Below are 24,529 nucleotides of genomic sequence, written 5' to 3'. Positions count from 1 at the left end.
ATTGGACATATTTACTAGATCCATTTCTATACCGATTAGAGACAATCTACGCTTAAGGAAATATCGACGCTCTACAGATAATATTTTAACACCAAAAAGTTATTGTGGGAGTGTCAAAGGGCTTAAATGGTGGCACTCGAGAAATGAACATGAAATAATTTTTAACTTCCCATACTTGTCAAATTGAAAATTTTGACATTTCTCGACGTTTCAAGGTCCCTAGAGTCGAAATAAAAGATTTTTAGAAAGATGTCTGTGCGTGCGTGTGTAATAACGTTAAAACGTCCTTACGTTTGCGATGTTTTTTTCGTCGTCCATAGCTTAAGAACCAAAAGAGATTTCGACTTCAAATAAATTTTGTTATACAGATAATAATGCACAAAGATACAGAAAGGGCTCTCAAGAAAATTGCGTGGGTGGTTTTTTTACCGTAGCAGTTTGAAAAAAGAGGTGAAAATTTTGGTTAACACTAAATATCTTACGAACCAAAAACTCTAAAGACTTGAATTAAATTTTATATAATAAATTGTAAAGTGATATCAAAGAAATATATTTTCTGAACAAAATCCATTTAAAAACTGAAAAAAAATTTGTCACCTCCAAAATTTAACGACTTAAAAAAGATTTCATCTCCAAAACAATTTTGTGCAAGGAAGAATAATGTTTTTGACATCTGATAAAATTTTGAGAAAAATCGACTTGACAGTTTTTTTTTTATAAAAAATAAAAATGTATAAAAAAACATTACTCAAAGTTGGTAAAAATTGAATATCGATTCAAATATCTTTTCAAAAACTTGAAATTTAGGCTTCAAACTTATTTTATCTTATAAGAAATATTGTTTTCAACATTAGGACAAATTTTAAGAAAAATCGAACAGACAGTTTTCTTACAAAAAATAAAAACCTTAAACAAATGTATAAAAGTTGGTAAAAATTGATTTTCGACTCAAATATCAACAAAAGACTGCTGTCAAAATAGAAGGTTTTAAAGAAGCTTAAGATTGGCTCTTGGAAAGTCCATATTTTAATCCCTTAATTTATTTTTTGTAGTCAGAATTCGTGTGTCTCGAAGATTTCTAATAGGATTTGTTAAACTCTTAAAATAGAGTTAACGAAAGCAGTGTCACAAATATCAACAGAAACAGAGCTAAGGCCAGTCAATTTGAGTAAAACTATTTTCTTAATTAAACTTATATTATGACCAAATAAATGAAACAACATATTAAATTATTATAAATCTTATCTTATTTTATACTTGAAACATAACTTATGGCACGACTACGTTTATTCAAAATGAACATTTAGATTTTAAGATTTATTTATAATTCGTTAAATAATATTAATAAAGTATATATTTTAAATCTAAAACCTTTAACTAGACTGTTGAAAAATATTACTTGGAAATGAATACTTTTTATATTATCATTTGGTGAATAAATACAAGAGTGAAGTTTAGTATAGATTTCAATCAATTGATTTGAGCGACTATGTTTAAACTGCCAAAATTAGTATTCAATGGTTTCTATAGTCTTATACATGAACGATTAAAACTAAAGTTTAAACTACCACGAACTGATATTGATGAAATTTGTCCGTTTATTATTCCAACAATAAAACAAAACTGCAAGTACGTCCTATGATTTGTCAAAGAAAGAATATTTATGAGAGAAATTCTTTGTGAATAAGGCGGTAATATACATGAGTATCATGAAACCACGGAAGGGATCGAAGGCAGAAACGCAAAAATCTTTTCTGAATGTCTTCGAGTCTTGCGAAGTGTACAGCTACCATATTTTATCGCAACCAAATCTCAAAATGAAACCCTGTACTCTATTTGTGTGACAAGAATCAAACATGTTACTAAAAAAGATTGGAACATTTAAAACAACACGATTTTTATTGCACCATTCCCTGGATAATATTAAGTCTTCTTGCAAGAGAAGACAGTCAAATACGGAGTTGATTTTTTTTAAATTTGAATGTCATTAGCACCAGACAGAAAATTTTGTATGATCGAAACCAAGTCATATATAAATAAAACAAATAAAATAGGACCAAGGTGACTACCCTGGGGGACACCAGAATTGACAACAAATGAACTTGAACACTCATTACAAAATTTATATAAAGAATAAAACCACTGTCGTACTTACATGCAATTGTAATTAATCCAAAATATTGAGTTTCTAAAAACTAAAGGTTGTATTTTAAAAATCGTTGTCAAAATATTTGTTTCCACTAGACTATTAGTTACAAAAATATGACTGCTTTTTTAACACAGCAAGAATTTAAAACTTTTCTATGCTATTCCATCTTGTCAAATATTTTCTTTCTGTTTCAAATTAACTAGAATTCGAAATTATTTTTCACTGATTAAAAATATTGTTTTAGCAGGAAGAAGAAAATATAATTCTTGTTTTTGGTAAAATAGTTATAAATTTCAGAAATTCTACATTGTTTTAAATTTTGTTCAAACAGAAACTTAAATTCAAAACAGAATTATAATTTTGTTCAAATTCTTCGGTTTAGCTCGACGACCAGAAAAGACTGACCTGATAAAAAGTCGTTTTAACATGGCTTGCAAAAAATATCAATACTCCCGATGATAATGATGATGGTGGATCTTCTGATCTCTATATTGAATTTTACTAACTAGCTATCACGTGCTTTCTTATAGGCATAAAACAAATCTGTTAAATCTTCATTGAATTCTTTGACTTGGACAAATAAATTGCTAACATCCAGTCGCATCTCAGATCATGTGAGCTTGCTTTTTGTCTTTAATTATAATGAATCAAAAACTCGTGGTCTAATTTAAACTGGTATTGTATTTGCATAACCAATCAGTTTTGTTGGTTTTTATCAATTTGTATTGTTTATTGATGGTGATGATGATGATCGTCATCATCATGACGATGAAATGTTATTGCACATATTAATTACTCATGACTTTGTATTGTGTGACTAAGAGCAATAATATCTTTGCATTGTATGACTCTTAGATTTATGTTTACATTTTATAGTCATGGTCTTAGCTAAAATTTTTAAAATTAAAACATTTGCAAATTTGCATTTAGCAACGAACGTTTTTGACATCTATGAATGATAAATAGTCATATTCCAAAAAATATCGCGTTTCTAAATAGAGCTACCAAAGGACTAAAACATTTTTCAATTGCCTTTTTTTTCGTACAAAATAACGTTCTTTCGAACGATAAAGATTACGACATTCAAAATAAAATAAGAATATTATTAAAACACCTCCATTTTCAAACTTTTAATCAGACTGTTTTTAAGAATCACTTAAAAATGTCACAATGGCATCAATGAAGTTTGACAATCCTTGTCTGAAATTGTTCAGTTGAATAACTTTACACAGACGGAAAGCTCGGTAATAGTCAATTTGACTTTCAAAAATATGATAATCACTTATCACCTTAGCCGTTTCAACCCCATAGCATTTTAAAAGAATTCAACTTTATTCATTTTTCGTTCAACTGAATTTAAATTGTAAATGTTGTTTGTCCTGTCCCTATGCTTCTTTCGTAGTAAAATATCACTAACATATTTTATTTTATTTATTTACTTGAACGATATTTCATATATTTATTTATTTTACATTTTTTACTTTCAGACCAGAAATAGACAATTAATCCGTATGCCTAGATTGTTCAAAGACGAGTATTGGAAGGCCTTTGAATCAATATAAATTTTTCATTACTCGTTAAATAAAAACCAACAAAAAAAGTGATTAAACTTTTTCACCAAAAAATAAAATACCAAACAACATTTTAGGCCACCAGTCAAAATGAGTGGCCCACCACCGTACGATAATAATAGAAGGAAACTTTCCTTCTTAGGATTTAATACAAAGAAGGTAAGTTTATTTATTTTTAGGTAATTAATTATTTATTTGTTTGGCTTACTATTTTAAATAGGATTAAAAAGTTAAAAATAGCAGTTTCACTGCTATACTTTGAAAATTCTGAGCTCTAAAAAGTCTTAATGAAAACAGTGAATATAAATCTTTAAAAATAATTTATTTAACAAAAGATTCATAAAAGATTCTTTATATCACTCAAAAACTATGTCAGTTTGATTATGATTATTATTTTACGTACCTAACTTTAATAATAATCAAGCAAGCTTTTGATTTAAACAAAAATAACAATTGCAATAAAACAAGTCAACAAAAAAAATTAGTTTATTCACACGCCTACAACATAATCATATTATTTAATGAAACATCAGAATATCTTTAAATAGGAAGAGATAAAAAAATGTGGTATTGCATGTCATAAATTTTTACTGACAATAATCATTGTTTCGCATTATTTATTATGAGTTCTTGAACTAAATAAATATGAATACGATAAAACAAATATGTATAATAATTTTTTTTATTAGAATATTTTTGATTGTTATATTATGACATGACTTATATTTATTGTAGATCTTTTAATCAGGTTAATGTTTAATGAATGACGTAAGTTTTTGACAGTTCTTTGACATTTATCATCAATGAGAAATATATGACATAATCATCATCAAACAAAAACTTAATTTAAAACACATAAGAGTAATCATTTGAAGTGCATTTTCAAAATCATTAAACAGCAAATAAAATACTAAAAATAAAAGTTTTTAAAACACTAAACAATTAAGATTATATTAAGATCTTCGTGCCTCTAAAGTGAGAAAAACGTCAGTTAGAAATAAACTGCACAACTTGCCTTAACGAACTTGCTCATATTTCCAAAGATAGAAGTTTTAAAATATACCTTTCGAAAAATTCTACATTTTTACTTCCGACTTATACGAACTATATCTGTATATTGTGTTTGTAAACTAAGCAACTTACCGAATCTCACTGAATCGATAGGAGACCTTGAATCAAAGGTGAAAACCTTTGAAACTTCTATAAGTAAAGCTTTTAGAGTATCTAGCCAAGTTAAATATAGCCGTAAAACCCTTTCTTCGTGGTGGAATGAAGAACTGTCGAGTCTTAGCAAAATGACGAGGACAATTTTCAACATCTGCCACAAACATAAGTTTTACCAACCGTATAAAGACTCTCTTAAAATTTACAAGCAAGTCCTGTCATCAGCCAAAAGACAAGGCTGGAGAGAATACTGTCAGTCAATCGAAGACATAAAAGACTCCGCAAGGCTCAGCAAAGTTATATCGAAGAAATATTGTAATCCTTCATTTCTAAAAAAGCCTGATGGAACCTGGACAGCCTCTCCAGCCGAATCTCTTGAGCTACTAATGAAGACGCACTTTCCGGGTTGCGAGAGTGATAACCCCGAATCATGTCGTGGAGACAGGTCAAAGTAGTTTTTATCCCGAAAGTGGGTAGGAGAGGTCACGAATCCGCGAAGAACCTTGGAGCGCATTCTTGATTACCATATTAGAGAAATCCTAGTTGGACGTCCTCTCGAAAGCTCTCAGCATGCTTATCTTAAGGGCAAATCTATGGAGACTGCCCTCCATGAGGTAGTGCGTACTTTAAAACAAACAATCCATTATAAAGAATTTTTACTCTTGCCACCTTTCAGACATAGAAGGTGCTTTTAACAAACGTCCTTACCGAATCCATAGAAGAATCGCTCGTTAAGTTCGGTGTAGAAGACTACATTCGAGAATGGATTATTTCCATGCTCAGTGGTAGAAAGATTCGAGCCCCTCTAGGCAATACAATCGAAACAAAACACGTGAGTAGGGGAACACCCCAGGGTGGTGTCCTTTCGCCTCTTCTATGGCTTCTGGTCATGGATACAATTCTCGTTAAATTAAAGAGATGTGGAGTGAAGGCGGTAGCCTATGCGGATGATTTGGTGCTACTGGTGTCAGGAAAGTACACCTCTATGATTAATGAAATCACGGAGTCAGCTTTGAAGAAAGTTAGCAGCTAGGCCACGAGTTGGGGAGTAGGAGTTAACCAAAGTAAAACTGAACTGTTGCTCTTTACCACCAAAACTAAGGTACCGCCCTTCACGCTACCTCGACTCAACGGTCAAATCCTATCATTGTCTTCCAGTGCAAAATATTTGGGAGTTATACTCGACCCTAAACTAAACTGCAAACTAAATATTGAAGTACGGGTTAAGAAGGCCTGTGTTGCCTTCTACGCCTGCAGCAAAACTTTCGGCAAAAAGTGGTGACTTCAGTGTAAGATGATTTTATGGACGTACACAGCCGTAGTACGCCCTATCTTAACATATGGTTCGATTGTGTGGTGGCCTGCTCTTAGCAAAAAATATAATATTAACAAGCTAACGAAGGTTCAGAGAACAGCTTGCGTGGGCACCACAGGGGCCATGCGTACTTGCCCAACGGACGCCTTAAACGTTATTTTGGATCTTCTACCAATCGACCTTTTTATTAAATACAAATTTTCCTGTAGCGCTATTAGGCTGAAGAAATCAAATAGCTGGTTGTCAAAACCTTATGGTCACAGCAACACTACGAAATTAATTCCCTCAGATATTATCTCGGTAGACACTGACTACTGCACTCCTACTTTGAACCTTAGTAAGGGTTTTAAGGTTATTTTCCCATCGAGAAAGATTAGGAGGATGACATCGTGTCGATAGGTTTCGACACAACCTTATTTACTGACGGCTCAAAGATGCAGTGCGGAGTTGGTCCTGGGATCTTTTCTGAGTCCCTAAATGTAGCCAAATCCTTTAGACTTCCTGACTTTGCTAGCGTTTTTCAGGCTGAACTGCTGGCAATAAGGGAGGCATGTAAAATACTTAAACAAAACCCAAACCAAAACCGAAATGTGACTATCTTTACAGACAGTCAGGCAGCTGTCAAAGCCATTAACTCGGGTATATCCTGATCTAAATTGGTCCAGCAATGTCGCGATGAGCTTGCGAACCTGAATATTAACCTCGGTGTCACCCTGATCTGAGTTCCGGGCCATAGTGGTATCGTGGGAAATAAACGGGCTGACGAGCTAGCCAGGCAAGAATCAGTCCTTCAAAGCTCACTTGCGGAAATGGTTAACATTCCTCTTGGTGCTATGAAGGGTAAAATCTTTTCTATCTACCAAACTGAATCAAACCGAAGGTGGAGCAATTTACTCAACTACATTATATCTAGGACGATATGGCCCACCTGTAACAAAACCCGTACAAACGATCTTCTATGCAGGCCAAGGCAAGACATAGCCACGATTGTTGCGGTTTGTACCGGACATTGGCCTATAGAAGTTCATGCAGAGAAGTTGGGTATCTCTTACAACACCTTTTGCCGTAGCTGTAGTGACCAAAGAGAAAGTGGAACCATAATCCATTTCCTCTGCAAATGTCTTTCTTTGGCAAACACCAGAATGAAATGCTTTGGAAAAGCATTCTTTCAAGAACTCGCTGAGCTATCTGAGACAAAGATTAGAGACCTAATCTTTTTTCTCAATGCGACAAAATGGCTCTTACATAATCGCTATAAAGCTTCTCTATCAATCTATCACTTTCAATCAAAGGTCAAACGAGTATTTGGTATCAAAACGGCGCACTACAGCGCTAATTGGATCTCAGGCTAGGTTGCCTTGAGATCGCCATTTCTACCTACCTACCTATTCCTAAGAAATTTTGAACTTGAGATTTTTATTAAACATGACATTACGATATGGTTGCGAAGTAGAAAATTCTGTTTCCCCAAATTACGTCCGCATGTCCTTGCCACAATAGCCCCAACCGTTATGTTTAATGAGTTCAAACTTTTAAATGAAGGTTTTAATCAGGGCCCTATTTCATAAACATTGACAGGTGACAATTCTACAAATTTGTCACACTTATGTGACAAGGTTTCATTGCATAACGTATTGACAGGTGACATAATTGTCAGTTAAATACAACGACAATTTTGTCGTGACAATTTTGTAGTTGTCAAGATATGACAATTTTGTCGTGACAATTTTGTCGTTGTCAAGGTATGACAATTTCGTCGTGACAAATGACAAATTTGTCACTTTCATATTTTGGCAATATTTTTTAACGTACATAAGAAAGTGAATTGATCTATAGTATTTTTTATTTACAAATTGTGTATGCATGTACATAAAAAAATTATGGGATGCTGAAGGTGATGACCGATTTTTAACAAAATATATTATATATTATATAATTTGCAGACGCGGAATTTTTCCTTAAATTGATAATCACTTAATAAGGTGAGGGTGGCGTACCTCGTGTTCGACGTCACTTTCACTTGAAAACATTATATTAAAATAAAATTGTCACCTTACGACCGAAACTCAATTGCTCGTCACAATTGTCAACTATATACTGACAAAATTGTAATTTGTACCATTTTTTCTGTTTCATAAAAAATTGTCACTACAAATTTGTCGGGGAATTTGTGACAATTTTTAAAAAAATCCCTGACAATTCATTGTCATGACAATTTGTTTATGATCCGAAATCCTGACAACTTTGTAAAATTGTCAGGGAATTTTACAAAGTTGTCAATTTGTTTATGGGACCGAATTTATACAATTGTCAGGTTTGTCATTTACAAATTTTTACCTGTCACCTGTCGCACCTGTCAATATTTATGAAATAGGGCCCAGATTGACGTTCGGTGTTTTTTTCATTTTTTAAAATCAAAAATCGAAAATTTGTATTTTTTCAAAAACGAACTGATATACTATTAAATTTTCTCCCTTTTCTTGACCTCGCTTCTTTCATTCGATACTAAATATTTTCGTATTACTCCAGAAGGGTACCTTCATTATAACCGTTATAATAACCATTTTGTTCTTAAGTTTTTTCAAGAACGAAAGAACCGATTTCAATAATTTGTTCAACTTGTCATATTGTCTTAATAATGCTTGATGATCAAAAATGTCAACAACTCAATATCTCAAAAACGGGTCAACATCTATATCTCAAGAACAAGTAGAGATATCGACTTCAAATATATTTTGTTATACAGATAATAATACAGAAAGATGCAAAACCAATTACGTTAAGGACTTGAATTAAATTGTATACATATATTGTGACATGATACCAAACAAGTATATTTCAAAAAAAAAAACAAATAACAGTTTCTTTATAAATAAAACAAAAACTGAAAAAAACTGCCACCTTAAATATTTTACGAATAAGAAATGATTTTATCTCCAAAAAAAAGTTTATGGAAGCAAGAATAACATTTTTTACATCTGGTAAAATTTTGAGAAAATCAAATTGACAGTTTTATAAAATAAAACCCTAAAAACACTTACTAAAAGTTAGAAAAATTGGTTTTCGAGTTTAATGTCTTATTAAAACTTGAGGATATTGCTTTAAGTTAATGTCATCTTATAAAAAATATTGTTTTTAACATTCATACAAATTTAAAAAAATATCATATTGAAAGTTTTTTTTTACAAATGAATAAAAACATTACTAAAATATTATTTTTCGACTCATACATTTTTTTTAACTTCAAGATATTGGCTTCAAACTAATTTCGTCATATAGAAATAATACTTTTCGAAAATCAGTAAATATTTTTCAGTTTTTTCAAAAAAATTAAAGTCTACAAAAAAAAGTACGCAAATTGGTAAAAATGTATATTTGATTCTCTATATCTCGTGAATAAATAAAGATATTGTATTCAAAATGTTTTCATTCTGTGCTAAATTTTATTGTTAACGTTAGATAATGGTCTTAGAAAAATCCAATGTGTATTTTTTTTAAATTTATTATAAGAAATAAAAACTTTCAAACAATGCTTTTAAAATAAGTACAAATTGGTTTTCGACTAAAAATATCGTTAACAAAAATAGATTTTAAAATCAAACTATTTCATCATATGCAAAATATTTTGTTTTTTTACAAAAATTCAACTGACATTTTTTTAACAAAAAAATTGATAAGAAATGATTTTAAAAAATATTGACTTATATAAATAATTTATCTCATACAAAATATTGTTGCGATTATTTTGTTAAAGTTTTTTAACTTCCCATAGGGAGTTATTGTAATAGGTCCGATTTGTCAAATTCAAAATTTTGACATTTCTGGACGTTTCAAGGTCCCTAGAGTCGAAATAAAAGATTTTTAGAAAGATGTCTGTGCGCGCGTGTGTACGTAAGTCCGTACGTCCCAGCGTTCGCGACGTTTTTTTCGTCGTCCATAGCTCAAGAACCAGAAGAGATATCAATTTCAAATAAATTTTGTTATAGAGGGCTCTCAAGGGCAGTTTGAAAAAAATGTGAACATTTTGGTTAACCCTAAATATCTTACGAACCAAAAACGCTAGAGACTTGAATTAAATTTTATATAGTTATATAGAGAAACTATAAGCAAGACAAATCGACAGACGTTATGAGAAATTATCAGTGTGGGTCGCATCCCAGCCTCTTTTTTTTAATTCAATCTTAAACCTATCTTTAAGCTAGACAAAAATTCATAAAACTAGCCTAATTAACCATTACTTTCAACTAACTTACTGATCCCAAACGGACACTGTAAGTTAAAATATAACACTTAAGGGGGTATTCTGGTCTAGAAAACAAGTAAGGATGACGCATCAACAAAAATACAATTTTCCTTAAAAAACTAACAAAATGTGAGATTAATTTCAACTGTTTGCCTTAATAATATTATTTGACATCAAAACAAATTTATTGCTGGTTAGAAAAGAAGAAGAACTAAATAGCAATATTATTTATACCCAAGGACATATCAAAAACAAGACAGGTTTTCTGGTCTAGAGACATGAATTTTAGGTAATTTTTGAAGTGCTGTAGATAAAAGCAACCAACAATTTTACCATCAATTTTTTTATACATTATTTATTCACATTAGAAGCACACAAAAAAAATAAAAAAGTTAAAAAAAAAAAATAAAAATTCCGTTAGTTATCGGCTGAAGGAGTGGTTCGTCTTAAAAATTTGGTGCGTGACCATACCCACGATTTTAACTCTCCTAGAAATCTGAAATCAAAAACTAAAAAAGATTATTAATCTACAATAATGTCGCAATGTCTGGAACTACGGAAAAGTTACAAACATTTTTTTTTTCAAAATGGCGACTGCCTAAAGAAAAAAAAATGTTACCACTTTTTTGAACAAACTTCGATTTGTTAAAAATAGTAAAAATGAAAATTTGGGGATGGCCGTAGTTCCAGACGTAGACAAGTCCCTAAAAAAGACTCTCTTAAAATTACAAGTAAATCGGTTCGGCAGAACCTGAGAAATCGTGGGTATCAGATTCAAAAAGACCGTTCTGAGAAAAACGCGTTTAAAGTACCCCATTATGTCTTTTGTTCGATTAGTTGCAAGCCAACCGATTTGGATGGCTGCTCAGCAAAATACTTATTTCTCCGAAAATAATATGAATTTGGGAAAATCCTCTCGTAGACATATTCTTAAATAGTTAAACTATGAAAATATGAAAAAAAATCGATTTTTTTTATTTCTAGACCAGAACACCCCCTTAATACTAATGCCTTTCGGCCCTAAGATCTATTTTACTTCAATTTGAAAAAAAAATTTAAGTTAAAGTTAAAGTTTGCAGCAACACAAATCTACAGACGGGATCGAAAGATATCATTGTGGCTCGCATCCAACCCCTATTTTTATTGGAAATTATTAAAACTGTTTTTAAAAATAAATTTTGTTTGTATACAAATTTTATTATGTTTTTAGTTTGAATTTAATAAAAAGATGTGACTTGTTTTTGGGATATTGAGATTTCAAAAAATAATATTTAAACAAATCTAAAATAGAAAATATATTTAGGCAATAAGAGTTTGTTCAGTTCATTTTTATCACAGAATTTAAAATAAATTTTGATTCTTTATTCTTATTTATTTATTTATTTTCTTTCTGGAGAAAAATTGAATTTTCAATTTTGGAAAAAAATATATTATATGGGGCCCACTGAAAATGGAGAAGATCAGCCTAATACTTTAATTGTCGAGTTAGGACTCAATCGACCAAAAAGTTTAGGCTATAGAGGTGAACAAAAAAACACAGACGGACAGAATGACGGGATGCACTTTTTTCAATTCCTCTGCCATCATAGTTTCATGTTTGTTTTAAATCTCTAGTTCGTAATTTGTTACAAATATGTCAATATGTGATAAAATGAGTCTTAAATCACTTCGAAATGTGTATCAAAACCATGTGAGTTCTTAATCATAGTTTTCTAATATCACAAACTTCACCTTACCCGTTAAAACAAGTAAGAATGACGCATCAGCAAAAATACAATTTTCCTTAAAAACGAACAAAATGTGAGATTAATTTCAACTGTTTGCCTTAATAATATTATTTGACATCAAAACAAATTTATTGCTGGTGAGTAAAGAAGAACTAAATAGCAATATTATTTATACCCAAGGACATATCAAAAACAAGACATTATAAAACTTAATCTTCAACAATAAATGCGTAAGCCAATAAATGGCAGACATGAAAACAAAAAAAAAATATGTATTTCAAAAAGAAAATAACATAAACAGAAAACTTTAATTCAAACAAAAGTAATTTTTCCCTCCTTTTTATTGTTATTGTTTTTATAGTAATAATAGAACATTCTCATAGATATATCTACTTATATAAAATCTTATGTGGCGTAGATAGAAAGATAAAATTTTTTGTCGTATCACAATCAGATAATTCGATTAGAATTGAATTAAACTTTTTTAACATAGTTTTTATTCTACATGTTTTTTTTTTTGTTTAGTAGAATTTTCTTCTTTTGCTGTCAATTGATTCACCGATAAAATACAGCAAAAGAAAAAGAAGACCTTGAAGTTAATTTGTTTGTTTGTGTTTTTATTTTGTTTGTTATTTCAAGGATTTTCGTTGATTTGTTAAATAATTTTCCAAACTTGTTTTTGATTCATCCCTGAGAGTAATTACTGAGAAGTTTTCTTTAACTTTTTGATTTTATGATACAAATTTAACCAAAAGAAGATTAACTTTTCTAATCATGTTCATTTATTCGTTTAGATGCATAGAAATGGTGGGACAACAGAGAAGACAAGGATACTACTTACTGTTTTATTGTAAAAAAATTTAATAGAAATGTGACTCATTTCTTGGAATTTGGTTGTTGGATTCTTGAGTTTATAAACACCTGGATAAAAATACAATGAATTCCGTTTCTTCTTTAACATATTTTTTAAGGATTTTCAAGGACGCTTATGTTTAACCCAAAAACCAATCTTTTCAAATTAAAATATCACTGGAAAACTATAGATAAATTAGAAAGCAGTCTGACGAGTATTTAATTTAATTTTTACGGACCTAACACAATATGATGTGAATATCCTATAAATAAATTAATTTATATTTTTTTCCAACTTAACTGGCGGAATGTATCATTGACAATATAAAAGTTCCTTTATCGAGTTTTTCTATAGGAAAAAAAGACACAAATGTTTTAAAGTCCATATTTTTTGGAAAAGTAAATAATATGTGCTTCTTTTTAAGAAATCTCTTTCTGTGAACTTTGGGGACCAATAATTTTTCCTTAAAATGTTCACTTAAATTTTATTAATTTCGTTATAAGTAATGATATTGTCTTTAATAGTATCCTACAACTTGACGAATAATTCATAAAACCAGTACGCAAAAAAAGGTCCTAAAAACGAAATTATGAACTACCGACCTATTGCTTAACTATTTGAGTCTATCATACGTATCGTCCTTTCTTTTCACTGTACTTCAATTATCTGTGATAACCAGCATGGCTTTGTGAGAATACGTTCAATTTTTACTAATCTTTTTCATGTTACGTCCTTTTGTTTAGATGTTTTTAAAAACCGTGAACAAGTAGATTTTATCTTGACTGATTTAAGTAAGGCCTTTAACAAGATCTTCACGACTATTTCATAAACTGGATCTCCTCATATTTGAAAGATAGACGTTATAGTGTTAAATTTCGTAATAAGTGTTCAAGTTCATTTGTTGTTAATTCTGGTGTCCCCCAGGGTAGCCATCTTGGTCCTATTCTATTTCATAAATTTCCATAGGAAATTATTGTAATCGGTCCGATTTGTCGAATTAAAAATGTTCACATTGCTCGAAGTTTCAATGTACCTAGAGTCGAAATAAAAGATTTTTAGAGAGATGTTTGTGCGTTTGTATGTACGACAGTCGAAGGCCCGTACGTTCGCGCCGTTTTTTCGTTGTCCATAAGCCAAGAACAGTTAGAAATATCGAAATTTTGTTATACAGATAATAATGCAGAAAGATGCAGAAAGGACTTTAAAAAAAATTGCGTGAGTGGTTTTTCTACCATACTTACTTACTTACATAAGGTGGCGCTACAGTCCGGGGCGGACCAGGGCCTTAAACAACATTCGTCTCCAGCCAGCTCGGTCCCCAGTTTCGCACGCAAAGTTGTTTGAGGTCCTCTCCCACCTGGGTGCGCCACCTGAGTCGCGGTCTTCCTCTAATGCGCCGTCCCTCGGGATTGGATTCGAAGAACTTCCGGGCTGGAGCGTTGATGTCCATCCACTCTACATGACCTAGCCATCTAAGCCGATGGAATTTAATTCTGCTAACTAGGTCAGTGTCGCTGTACAGCCCGAACAGTTCGTCGTTATATCTTCTCCTCCATTCTCTATCTATGCATACGGGACCAAAAATCACCCGAAGAATTTTTCTCTCGAAGCATCCTAAGACGGTCTCATCTTTCTTTGACAGGGTCCAGGCCTCAGCGCCATAAATGAGAACCGGGATGATGAGTGTCTTATAGATGGTGATTAAAGATGCTCGAGAGAGGGCTTACTTCTCAATTGTCTTCTAAGCGCAAAGAAGCAGCGATTTGCAAGAGTTATTCTTCGTTTGATTTCAGCGCTGGTGTTGTTGTCTGTATTAATAGAGGTGCCTAGGTACACAAAGTCCTTAACTACCCCAAAGTTATAGCTGTCCATGGTGACGTTTTGTCCAACACGTCGTCGTTCAGTGTCATTTTTTGATGACAGCATATACTTGGTCTTGCCCTCATTGACCACTAAACCCATCTTCTTCGCTTCCGTCGCAATGCTCAAAAAAACTCCACTGAAATCACGCTTTGATCTTCTAATTATGTCAATATCATCTGCGTATCCAAGTAGATGGATGGACCTTTGGAAGATTGTGCCTCTAGTGTTGACGGTTGAGTTTTTCACAATTCTTTCCAGAACAATGTTGAAGAAGTCCCATGACAGTGCATCGCCTTGTCCAAAACCTTTTTTGACAACAAATGCATCAGTAAGATGTTTTCCGACCTTGATAGAGAGATAATTATTAAAAATATGAATTATTTAAATAAAATAAAAGCAAATAAACATAAAACATTTGCATCCCTGTACTCAAATAAAAAATATTTATGAAAATCTGCTTTTATGGTATATTTAACACAACTTCTTTAATTAATTTTGCTCTAACTATAATTATCAACGAATAAAACTTTATTTCAGCACTTCTCATTCCTTTCATATTGTTTGTTAGCTTTGCATGTTGTTGTTTTTTTCATCAAATGCCTAGCCATAACATTTCTAAAGTTCTAAACAAAAAATAATAAAACAACATTTACCCTAAAAAAAGCTTACTACGGCTCAGAAGCTCCAAGGCAAGTTATTTCTTTCCGGGAAATAAAAAAACCCTTCCATCTTTGTTAAACACATATCCTTTTGAGCTTAGATACATATACACATGAAGATAAAAGAAGCTATAGAAAAAAGCTTTTTCACCATTATAATGTGATAGCTCCCTTCCAAAAATGTTGAACTTTTTAAAACCCTAAAAAAAATCCCTTATACGACAGCCTCCACCTTCTGCGACTCAGTTATGCATAGGTAGATATGTACATGCGGAATTCAGATAGCGCAACAGGAAATCAATAGTCTTGGCCAAGGTCGTGTGGCCCAAGGCCATCACCACTATCACCCCAGTAATCCTCTTCAGAAGATGACTTTTGGTCAGTTTATAGGTAAAGGGTTTTGCAAGACTATTTATAATTCTAACCACCACCACTGCCACCAACTACTATGCAAGTATAGAATCTAAAGCCCATTATCTCTCTACTTATATACCCACACGCCCCAAGCCCCCCACATCCCACGTTCCACTCAATGACATCGAACTATTGATTTAGGTACATATACATACTCGTAGATTATTTTGCTGAGCCCAACAAAGATATCCTATCTAACTAATGCATTTATTCGATTTTATAAACTAAACATTCTTTAGATATACAATATAGAGGAATGTTTGTAGGTAAGGATAGGTATGTAAATTATGTACCTATTTCTGCAGTACATACATTGTTGATGTATGTATATGTGCATAAATGTTGTTTCTACCTCCACTATTGAAATAGTCATTAATTACAGTTTGCCGTGTGTAGCTATTGACATGGGTTTGAAAGATTGGTCTCTTGAGTAGGTAGCAATTATAGCCTGAATGTGCGTTGCCTGCAATGTGGGCTTTAAACCCTCAAGATAGCTATATTATAAAAGAATTTTGTTTGTATTTATTTCTTTTAGTGATGATGGAAATGCCAGGTGAATGTTTTTGTTTCATTTTATTATTCCATGGAAAAAATCTGATTCTAGAATTTTGCAGCAAAATGCAGGAAAAAAGTGAACAGTTTTGAAACACTATCATAGTTTAAAAGCGTAACACATCTATTTTTTGGTATCTAATATTTTCACAAGAACATCATTAACTTTTACAAACAAATTAGCTTTAAACAAAATCTTTCCTTATCCTCCAATTTTTTTTTATTTTGTGAACTCATACTTTTTCTAAAGAGCCATTTCTTGATCTTAAAATTTTAGAATCAAAACATAATTTTGTAAATTTTAGTGTTTTTAAAAAATAAACTATTCAATAATATGTTTTTTAATTCATACCAATTATGTGCAAGAAATAATCACGAGGAATAAAATTTTCTTTAAATCAATAGTATTTTTGTTCATAAGAAATTTGAAATCAAACAAAATTCTCACTTTTTGTAAATAACTGTTAAAAAAACACCCACCTAATAAGTTGAAATTCATTTCGTAGAAAACTTGAATTAATAGTTTTAGTAAAATAAAACTTATTTTATGTCGATATTTCTTCAAGTTCTTGAAATATGGCTAACAGGCAAAAATGTTGTATGGTCGTAAAAAAGTACGTATACGCCCAGTGGCTCATGTAGGAACTATAAGAGTTAAAATTTTTAAAGCATGCCTACATGAAATATTTAGATATTTTTAACTTCCCATAAGAAGTCATTACAATCGGTCCGATTTTTGGCATTCAAAATTTTGACATTTCTCGACGTTTTAAGGTCCCTTGACACGAAATTAAAGATTTTTAGAGAGATATCTGAGCGTACATTCGTACGTCCGTACGTTTGTTTAGTTTTTTTTCGTCGTCCATAGCTCAAGAACCAGTAGAGATATCGACTTCAAATACATTTTGTTATACAGATAATAATATGTATAACAAATAATATTATAGTACCCGTGGCATGATGGTAAGTGCACGAGGTCTTGGGTTCGATCCCTGCCTGTGCCAACTAAAGTCTTATTTACGGGTACTGTTTCTTGCGAGTAATTGATAAATTCTCTAAGAGTAATTCTTGTCATGAAAAAGTGTTTTCTCAAATAAGCCATTCGGATTCGGCATATAAACTGTAGGTCCCCTCCAACCCTGCAATGACTCGCACACAGGAACGGTTGTAAGTCACTAGGCCATGGTTCTCTACGGACTGTTGCGCCACCTAATTTATATATTTACTTATACAGGAAATATAGCAGAAAGATGCAGGAATTGGTTTCAAGAAAATTGAGTTTGTGGTTTTTTTACCAAGCAATTTAAAAAAAAAGTGAAAACGTCACTTATTATTGGTTATCGAAAGCTTCAAAAGAAGGGGGATGTAATGGAAGCAGACCCGAAGTAACTATCTTGGGAGTTATTGGTTCAAACTAATTTTATTCTTTCTGAAATATTGTTTTAAATATTACAAAAAATAAAAATCTAAAAAAAAATACTAGAATTTGGTAAAAAAATCAATGAAATATCTTTTTAAAAATTAAAAATATTAGCTTCAAACTAATTTTATCTCACAGATAATATTGTTTCTGACATTCAGTAAGTTTTAAAAAATTAAAAATTAAACAGTCCGTTTTTTCTTTAAATACAATCTAAACAAAATTGAGGATATTGGCTTCAAACAAATTTCATTCATCCAATTTGTATTTGTTTATATAAGAAATAAAAACTTTTAAGCAATGCTACTAAAATTGGTAAAACTTAGTCTTCGACTAAAAATCTCGTTAACAAAAATAGATTTTAAAAATTATACTATTTCACTATATGCAAAATATTGTTGGTAATTTTTAAGAAAAGTTCAACTAACAACTTTTTTTTACAACACACGAAAACCTACAAACTTTTAAGCAAGACAAATTGACAGATGGGATATGAAGTTATCAGTGTGGGTCGCATCCCAGCCTCTTTTATAAATTTGGAATTTAAGGCTAAAGTTAAGTCTTTCAACTATGATTTTCACGAAACTATATCTTCTTTCTGCAATTTCTTGCATCAGCAATTTTTACCTCTATAGAAAATCGAAAAAGTTACAATTTTGAATTCTGGCAATACTGCTACATCGCAACAGCTTGAGTACCATTAAATAATTAAGTGACTTTGTTGTATGTGAAGACAAGTGTTTTCTTTTTTTTTAACATTCTAGTGCAACAACTCTTCATTAGTTTTCCATTTTCCATGAGTGTGTGGACGGATTACATTATTCAGAGTCTTCTAGCCAACAATACTTCCACACCCTACAAAATGGCCTTGACTTTGAAAATCCATTTGTTGGTTACGGTCGGTCGGTTGGTGTAGACAAAAACACTGCCATGGCATGTAGCAAAGCTATAATAATTTCATTGTTAGCTTTAAGTTATTTATTTATCTGATAAAAATTGTTCTTGCGGTCGGTAAATATTATGGATAAGGTGAGGTAGACTAGATGGTATGAATATAATACAAATAAAAATGAAATAAAGCAATAAATAAATAGGAGAGAATGGAGGCAAAAGAAAACAAAAAAAACGTAAGTTGTTAGTGATTGAAATCTACGGAATGTATGGAATACAATTGGTATGTGTGAATGGTAGGTATTCGGGGAAGAGGTGCCAGTCTTTAGTGTCAAAACACAAGACAAAAAGGTAGTACAAATCTGTCACCATAAAAGTTGAGCTGGCTTCATTTTTAAAGAAGTGATCAAACCACTAGCCCAAAAACTGCACCAAAAAGTGATGCGTTCCGAATAATTCTAGGAGTTTCCGAACCTCAAATATGACAATTTTTCTATACCGTAGCATCTGAAGTAAAAATATTTCCAAGCTTTTCAAACTGCTGTTCCGAAATGACGTTCAAGAATGTATGTTTGAGTATAAAGTAATGGATTTTTATACTAAAGGATGTTCAAATGTTTAATTTTGACAGTTGCCAAAAAATATTTAAAATTATACCAATTTAGGGAAAACCCTTTACAAAAAATATCATCTCAACATAATTAAATTAATAATTGAAAAATATCATTATTTGATTTTCATTATATCCATTTTTTAACTTTTTGAAATCGATGATTTTCCTATAAGTTAATGCAAAAATGTAAAAATATCTTTTCTTAAAATCAACACTTTCCACCAGAGGAATATTCTGCTCTTATATCTTAGCATCGAAAGTCAATAAAATTAAACTATATCCCTTAACTCGACTAACTACTCATGTGTGTAGTTTTGATAGGTATTGAATAATTGTCAAGTGCGTCATTTGAAGAAGCTTTAAGGGTGGTACCACTGTTTCTATATACTACATACTCGTATATGACCTGATTCGTCAAAAACCTAGTTTGTTTTTGTATCCAGGTATTCATAAGTATCTACATCATTAGTATGCAAAATAACTCGAAACTACTTCCTTCGAGAGGGAAAATAATAACATTAACATTATTATAATATTTATCTTTTATAGCCTTTCTATAGATGAACGTCTTCTATAAATTTTGAATGAATTATAATTATAAGTCAAAGTTCAAACACCTCGCTGTCAAACAGCATCATTTGAATCATATTTATCATACAAGTTATATCTCTGCAGGACCTTGTTTTCCTTAAAGCTTTTTCATACTTAATGTGTCATTTTCCCTGATGTATTTCTTTTTACAAGAAAAAAGAAAAACACAAAAAAGGAACCACCAACAGACAAAAATACAGACGTTTACCTTTATCCTTAACGTTGACTGACTTTTCTTCTTCTTGCATACCTTCACATCAGCCTACAAATGCCATAAAGTTCCTTGTATTATCATTATTTTTCCTCTAGACATTATTTTCATTTAATTTTCCTCATCAGCCAAGAGTGTTAATGACAACAGATGAAGGCTATACACGATACGATAACAATACGTATGCTGGTCAATATTATGGTCTTTAAGTCCTTATGTCTTTATTTTTATATCGTTAGACTACATGAACATGAACAATATCCTCTTAACTGATAAAAGGTACATAATTCCTATTTTGTTTCTTGTTATTAAAGTGAAAAGCTTTTTATTTCCCTTTAATTGCCCTAAAGGAATGCAACTTTTAAGTTTTTCGTACAACTTTTATACATTCGAATTTCTATGCATGTAGATATGCTAGATCCCATAACCTAACCTATCCTCTATATTCTCCTCTCGATTTGTGACGTAGTTTTGAAAGCACAAGGATCTATAAATGATTGCCAACGGAGCTTAATTTTGTTTGTATTGTGTTGCAGCAGTTTTGCGGTATTAACTTCTTTTTTTTCATTGCATTGTATAAGTTATGATGTCAAAAGGATCAAAGTCAATCTATTTGTCCACAGTTATTAAAGTTAGAACCTTATAATTGTCAAACCCAGTTGTTCTACTGAACCTTTAGAAAAATTATCCTAGTTTTCGTATTGCTCAGTGGGTAACCATATTGGCAGCAAATGCTTCCTCCTTGCAGACATCTGCTAGGTGTATAGGTATTTTTATGTATAAATGTATAGAAAAAGCTCGCTAGCGACAGCACAAAAAAGCTTTGAAAAAATACATAAAATTGAACACTGAAAGCTTTCGTATCAGTTTTGGCCTTGCTTGGCCTTGACCGGAGCTCAAGCTGAATTTTTCACACAATCATTTGCGCCTGGAAAATGTTAGCGCATTAAAGTCTTTTGGCACGCTACGCCAGTACCTACAATTAATATTGTACGACGAGGTCTATACGTATATCTATATATTTAGTGTGCACATGTTTTTTTGTGAGTTGTTGTTGTTTGTAAATTAAATTGTTTGTGTGTTCCTTTGCCTACCACCCTCTGCAGTGTCGAAGTGGATGGTGGTTTTAGTTGAACTACGTACGTCATAATTTTCTATACCAACAACACAAGCCCCAAAGCAAGCTATATGGTGGCAGTTCCAACCAACAGCTACTACAACTAATTGGAAAATCCAAAACAAAAAAATAGAAACACATTTATATACACACCTATGTGCATAACAGTATAAAGTCGTCGGTCGGAATAAACGTGTGTTCTGTTTCCTCGTCCTATACACTACGCTCTACACTCTTTTAGGACGAGTGTGCGCGGCACTTTCTGTTTCGTTTGACATTGTTTCCAAAAACAAAACAAAAAAACGAACAGAACTAAACCGAACCTATAGAGCTACCCAGCTTGCCAGAGTCTGTGTTTGTTTCGGCAATAAGGAGCTCCTCACTTCGGGCCCGGATACGGAATAGTGTGTCTCCATATTTGTGTTTGAAGCAAGAATAGTCGTGCGTATTACCCACCCCCGAAGTACATACATATTTATTTAGGCATACTCTCTAATCTCTTTAAGTGGCCGTGACAAGTACTTAACGGTTAGCGGTTGAAGTGCGTTTTGCATTATTTGTTATACCTCATATACCGTTACACATTAAACCCTTTAGCTCTAAAAATAAAAGAATTAAATGTTTTTTTTTTCGATATAGTGTGACAGGTGTATTTGCTTAGTAGATACACACGTGTACGGAGCTAAGCTAGTTCATCAAAAAGGATACACTCGTACCTATATCTACCTTCGAGAAATATTGTTCTATTCTAAAACTTAATGTAAAGTTGTATACAAAGCTCTCACGCATGCATTTCCTCTCTTCTCATCATTTGAAGCGTACCGACGAAGGACCAAATATATAAAATGATGAGTAGTAGTTGTGTTGTTATTCACGTACCGAATCCTTTTTGTATACAATCGAAAGACGTCCGTCGTTCAGTTCAAAAGTGCTTTACTCATCGGTAAAATAAAATTATTCCTTCGTCCTTTCCCTGATGTGCTCAAACAATAACGACGAAGACGACGTCCGATTATAAGATTCCAGGATATACCTAGTTTAATTCAAACAAATACACAAACACACACTCAAACCAAAGATACAAAAATATTATCCTCTGGAATAAAAAGAATCGAAAGTTTACATCGAGTGCTTTTTTCTCTGGCAAGGACCTTGGACAATATAAAAAAATCGCATCCTTTTTTTTCTCGATGGTCGATGGTATTGAAGTGATTTTTGCCTCTCGAGAAAATATTTCAACATCTTCTAAGTTGTTGGCATCGTTTTCTTATTCAAACGGCATCCCAGATACATACATAGGTGTAATTCTATTTTTGTGATGTTTTTTTAGATTTTGTGCTTTAGCAGGATAATAGTTCATATACGAATCGTGCTAAGAGATATACTAAATAATAATTTAAGTGAATTTTAAATATCTTGTGAGAAAGTTTGAACATCTTTACTCGTATTGTTCCTTGTGGCAACGAACTGTGACTGTGTGAAGATGAAATTAGGAATTCTCGATAATTTGTTGGACATCGTACATCCTGAGTGATTTGCGGATGCGAGCTATGTATGTAGGTGAGTTGTGTTAATTAGCGTACCTCGACATTGTTAGATACATCACTGTTTAGAAAATTTGGTAACAAGCTTATACCTATGTGGATTGTGATAAGGTTTGAGTGATGTTTGCACAATGATGTCCTTGGGCAGATTGATGCTGTAGGTGTATGGTTGAAAATACTCAACGCGGCATAAGTACACACCTGATCAAGGTGATTTTTTCACCCAGTTTTAAGGGTAAAATGTTTGTAGATATGGATGTATTTACAGGGTGACTAAAAATATATAATTTTAAGACGTTGTTTTTAAATATTTTTATACTAGTGATAAGAGAAAATACAGTGCAGTGTCTTTCCATCAATTAGAAATTAGAAATTAGACCCATCAGATGAACTTGTTTTGCAATAATTAAAAGAGGCTTTACTTTGAAACGGTTAAAATTAATTCAATGAAAAATATTTGTAAGTCCGAAAATGCTGAGAAATAGTGAAAATAAAAAAGGGGCTTAGATGGACCCACATTGATAACTTACCATCCTGTCTGTCAATTTGTCTTCCTTAAAAGGTTTTCAGGTTTTTGAGCTTTGTTAAAAAGTCGTCAGTTGAATTGCTCTTAAAAAAAATAAAAATTACCAATTAGTACATACTAACCTAAAGTGGCGCTACAGTCCGGGGCGGACCTGGGCCTCAACCAACATGCATCTCCAGCCAGCTCGGTCCCTAGCTAGCTGTCTCCAGTTTCGCACGCCAAGTTGGTTGAGGTCCTCTCCCACCTGGGTGCGCCATCTGAGTCGCGGTCTTCCTCTACTGCGCCATCCCTCGGGATTGGATTCGAAGACCAATTTTAGTATAGCATTTCTTAAAAACGTGTATTTTTATAAACAAATACAAATTAGATGAATGAAATTAATTTGACTTCAATATCTTCTATTATTCACGAGATATCGAGAACCGTGTTATTTTTGCGTACTTTTTTTGTAAATTATAATTTTCTACATAAAATTGTGTGATTTTTATCAACAAAATTAACAAATGTCGAAAACAGTATTTTCTTAAGAGAAAATTTATTTGAAGGCAATTCTTTTGATTTCCGAACATTTGAGTCGAAAATCAGTTGTTACCAACTTTAAGTATTGTTTTTGTTTCAAGGATTTTATAAAAAAAACTGTCAATTCGATTTTTTTTTTAATTTTTTTAAATATTGACAACAATATATTTTATAAGATAAAATTAGTTTGAACACAATATCTTGATTTTTTGAAAAGATATTTGAGTGGAAAGACAATTTTTAACTACTCTTAGTTAAGTTTTGTTTAGCTTTTTATTTTTTGTAAGAAAAACTGTCAATTCGATTCTTATCAAAATTTTGCTGAATGTTGCAAACCATATTTTTTATAAAATAAAATTAATTTAAAGCCAATATCTCAAATTTTTGAAAAGATATTTGAGTCAAAAATCAATTTTTACCAACCAGTATTGTTTTTTTTCGGTTTTTAGTTTTTGAAAGTTAACAACAATATTTCTCATAAGATAAAATTAGTTTGGACACAATATCTTGGGTTTTTGAAAAGATATTTGAGTCGAAAATCAATTTTCAGCTTATGTGTTTATTTTTTATAAAAAAAACTGTCAATT

At 31.8% G+C, this 24,529-nt stretch overlaps 1 protein-coding gene across 8 annotated transcripts in view; it reads left to right on the top strand.

Moving 5' to 3' along the window:
- LOC129948145 (anion exchange protein 2) overlaps window positions 1-24,529 on the top strand; it is a 140,902-nt gene that overhangs the window by 80,866 nt on the left and 35,507 nt on the right. For 5 of the 8 annotated variants that reach the window (XM_056059006.1, XM_056059005.1, XM_056059007.1 and 2 more), the window contains one exon: window positions 3,637-3,879. In XM_056059006.1, the coding sequence (XP_055914981.1) occupies window positions 3,811-3,879 (69 nt within the window). In that variant the 5' untranslated portion in view covers window positions 3,637-3,810. Of the gene's footprint in view, window positions 1-3,636; window positions 3,880-21,116; window positions 21,280-21,366; window positions 22,914-24,529 lie in introns of those variants that run through there. The other 3 variants (XM_056059010.1, XM_056059009.1, XM_056059008.1) reach the window with 3 other exon arrangements.

The sequence above is a fragment of the Eupeodes corollae genome, chromosome 2 (genome assembly GCF_945859685.1).
Source record: "Eupeodes corollae chromosome 2, idEupCoro1.1, whole genome shotgun sequence".
NCBI classification, from domain to species: Eukaryota; Metazoa; Arthropoda; class Insecta; order Diptera; family Syrphidae; genus Eupeodes; species Eupeodes corollae.
This window is presented reverse-complemented; position numbering and strand designations above follow the sequence as displayed.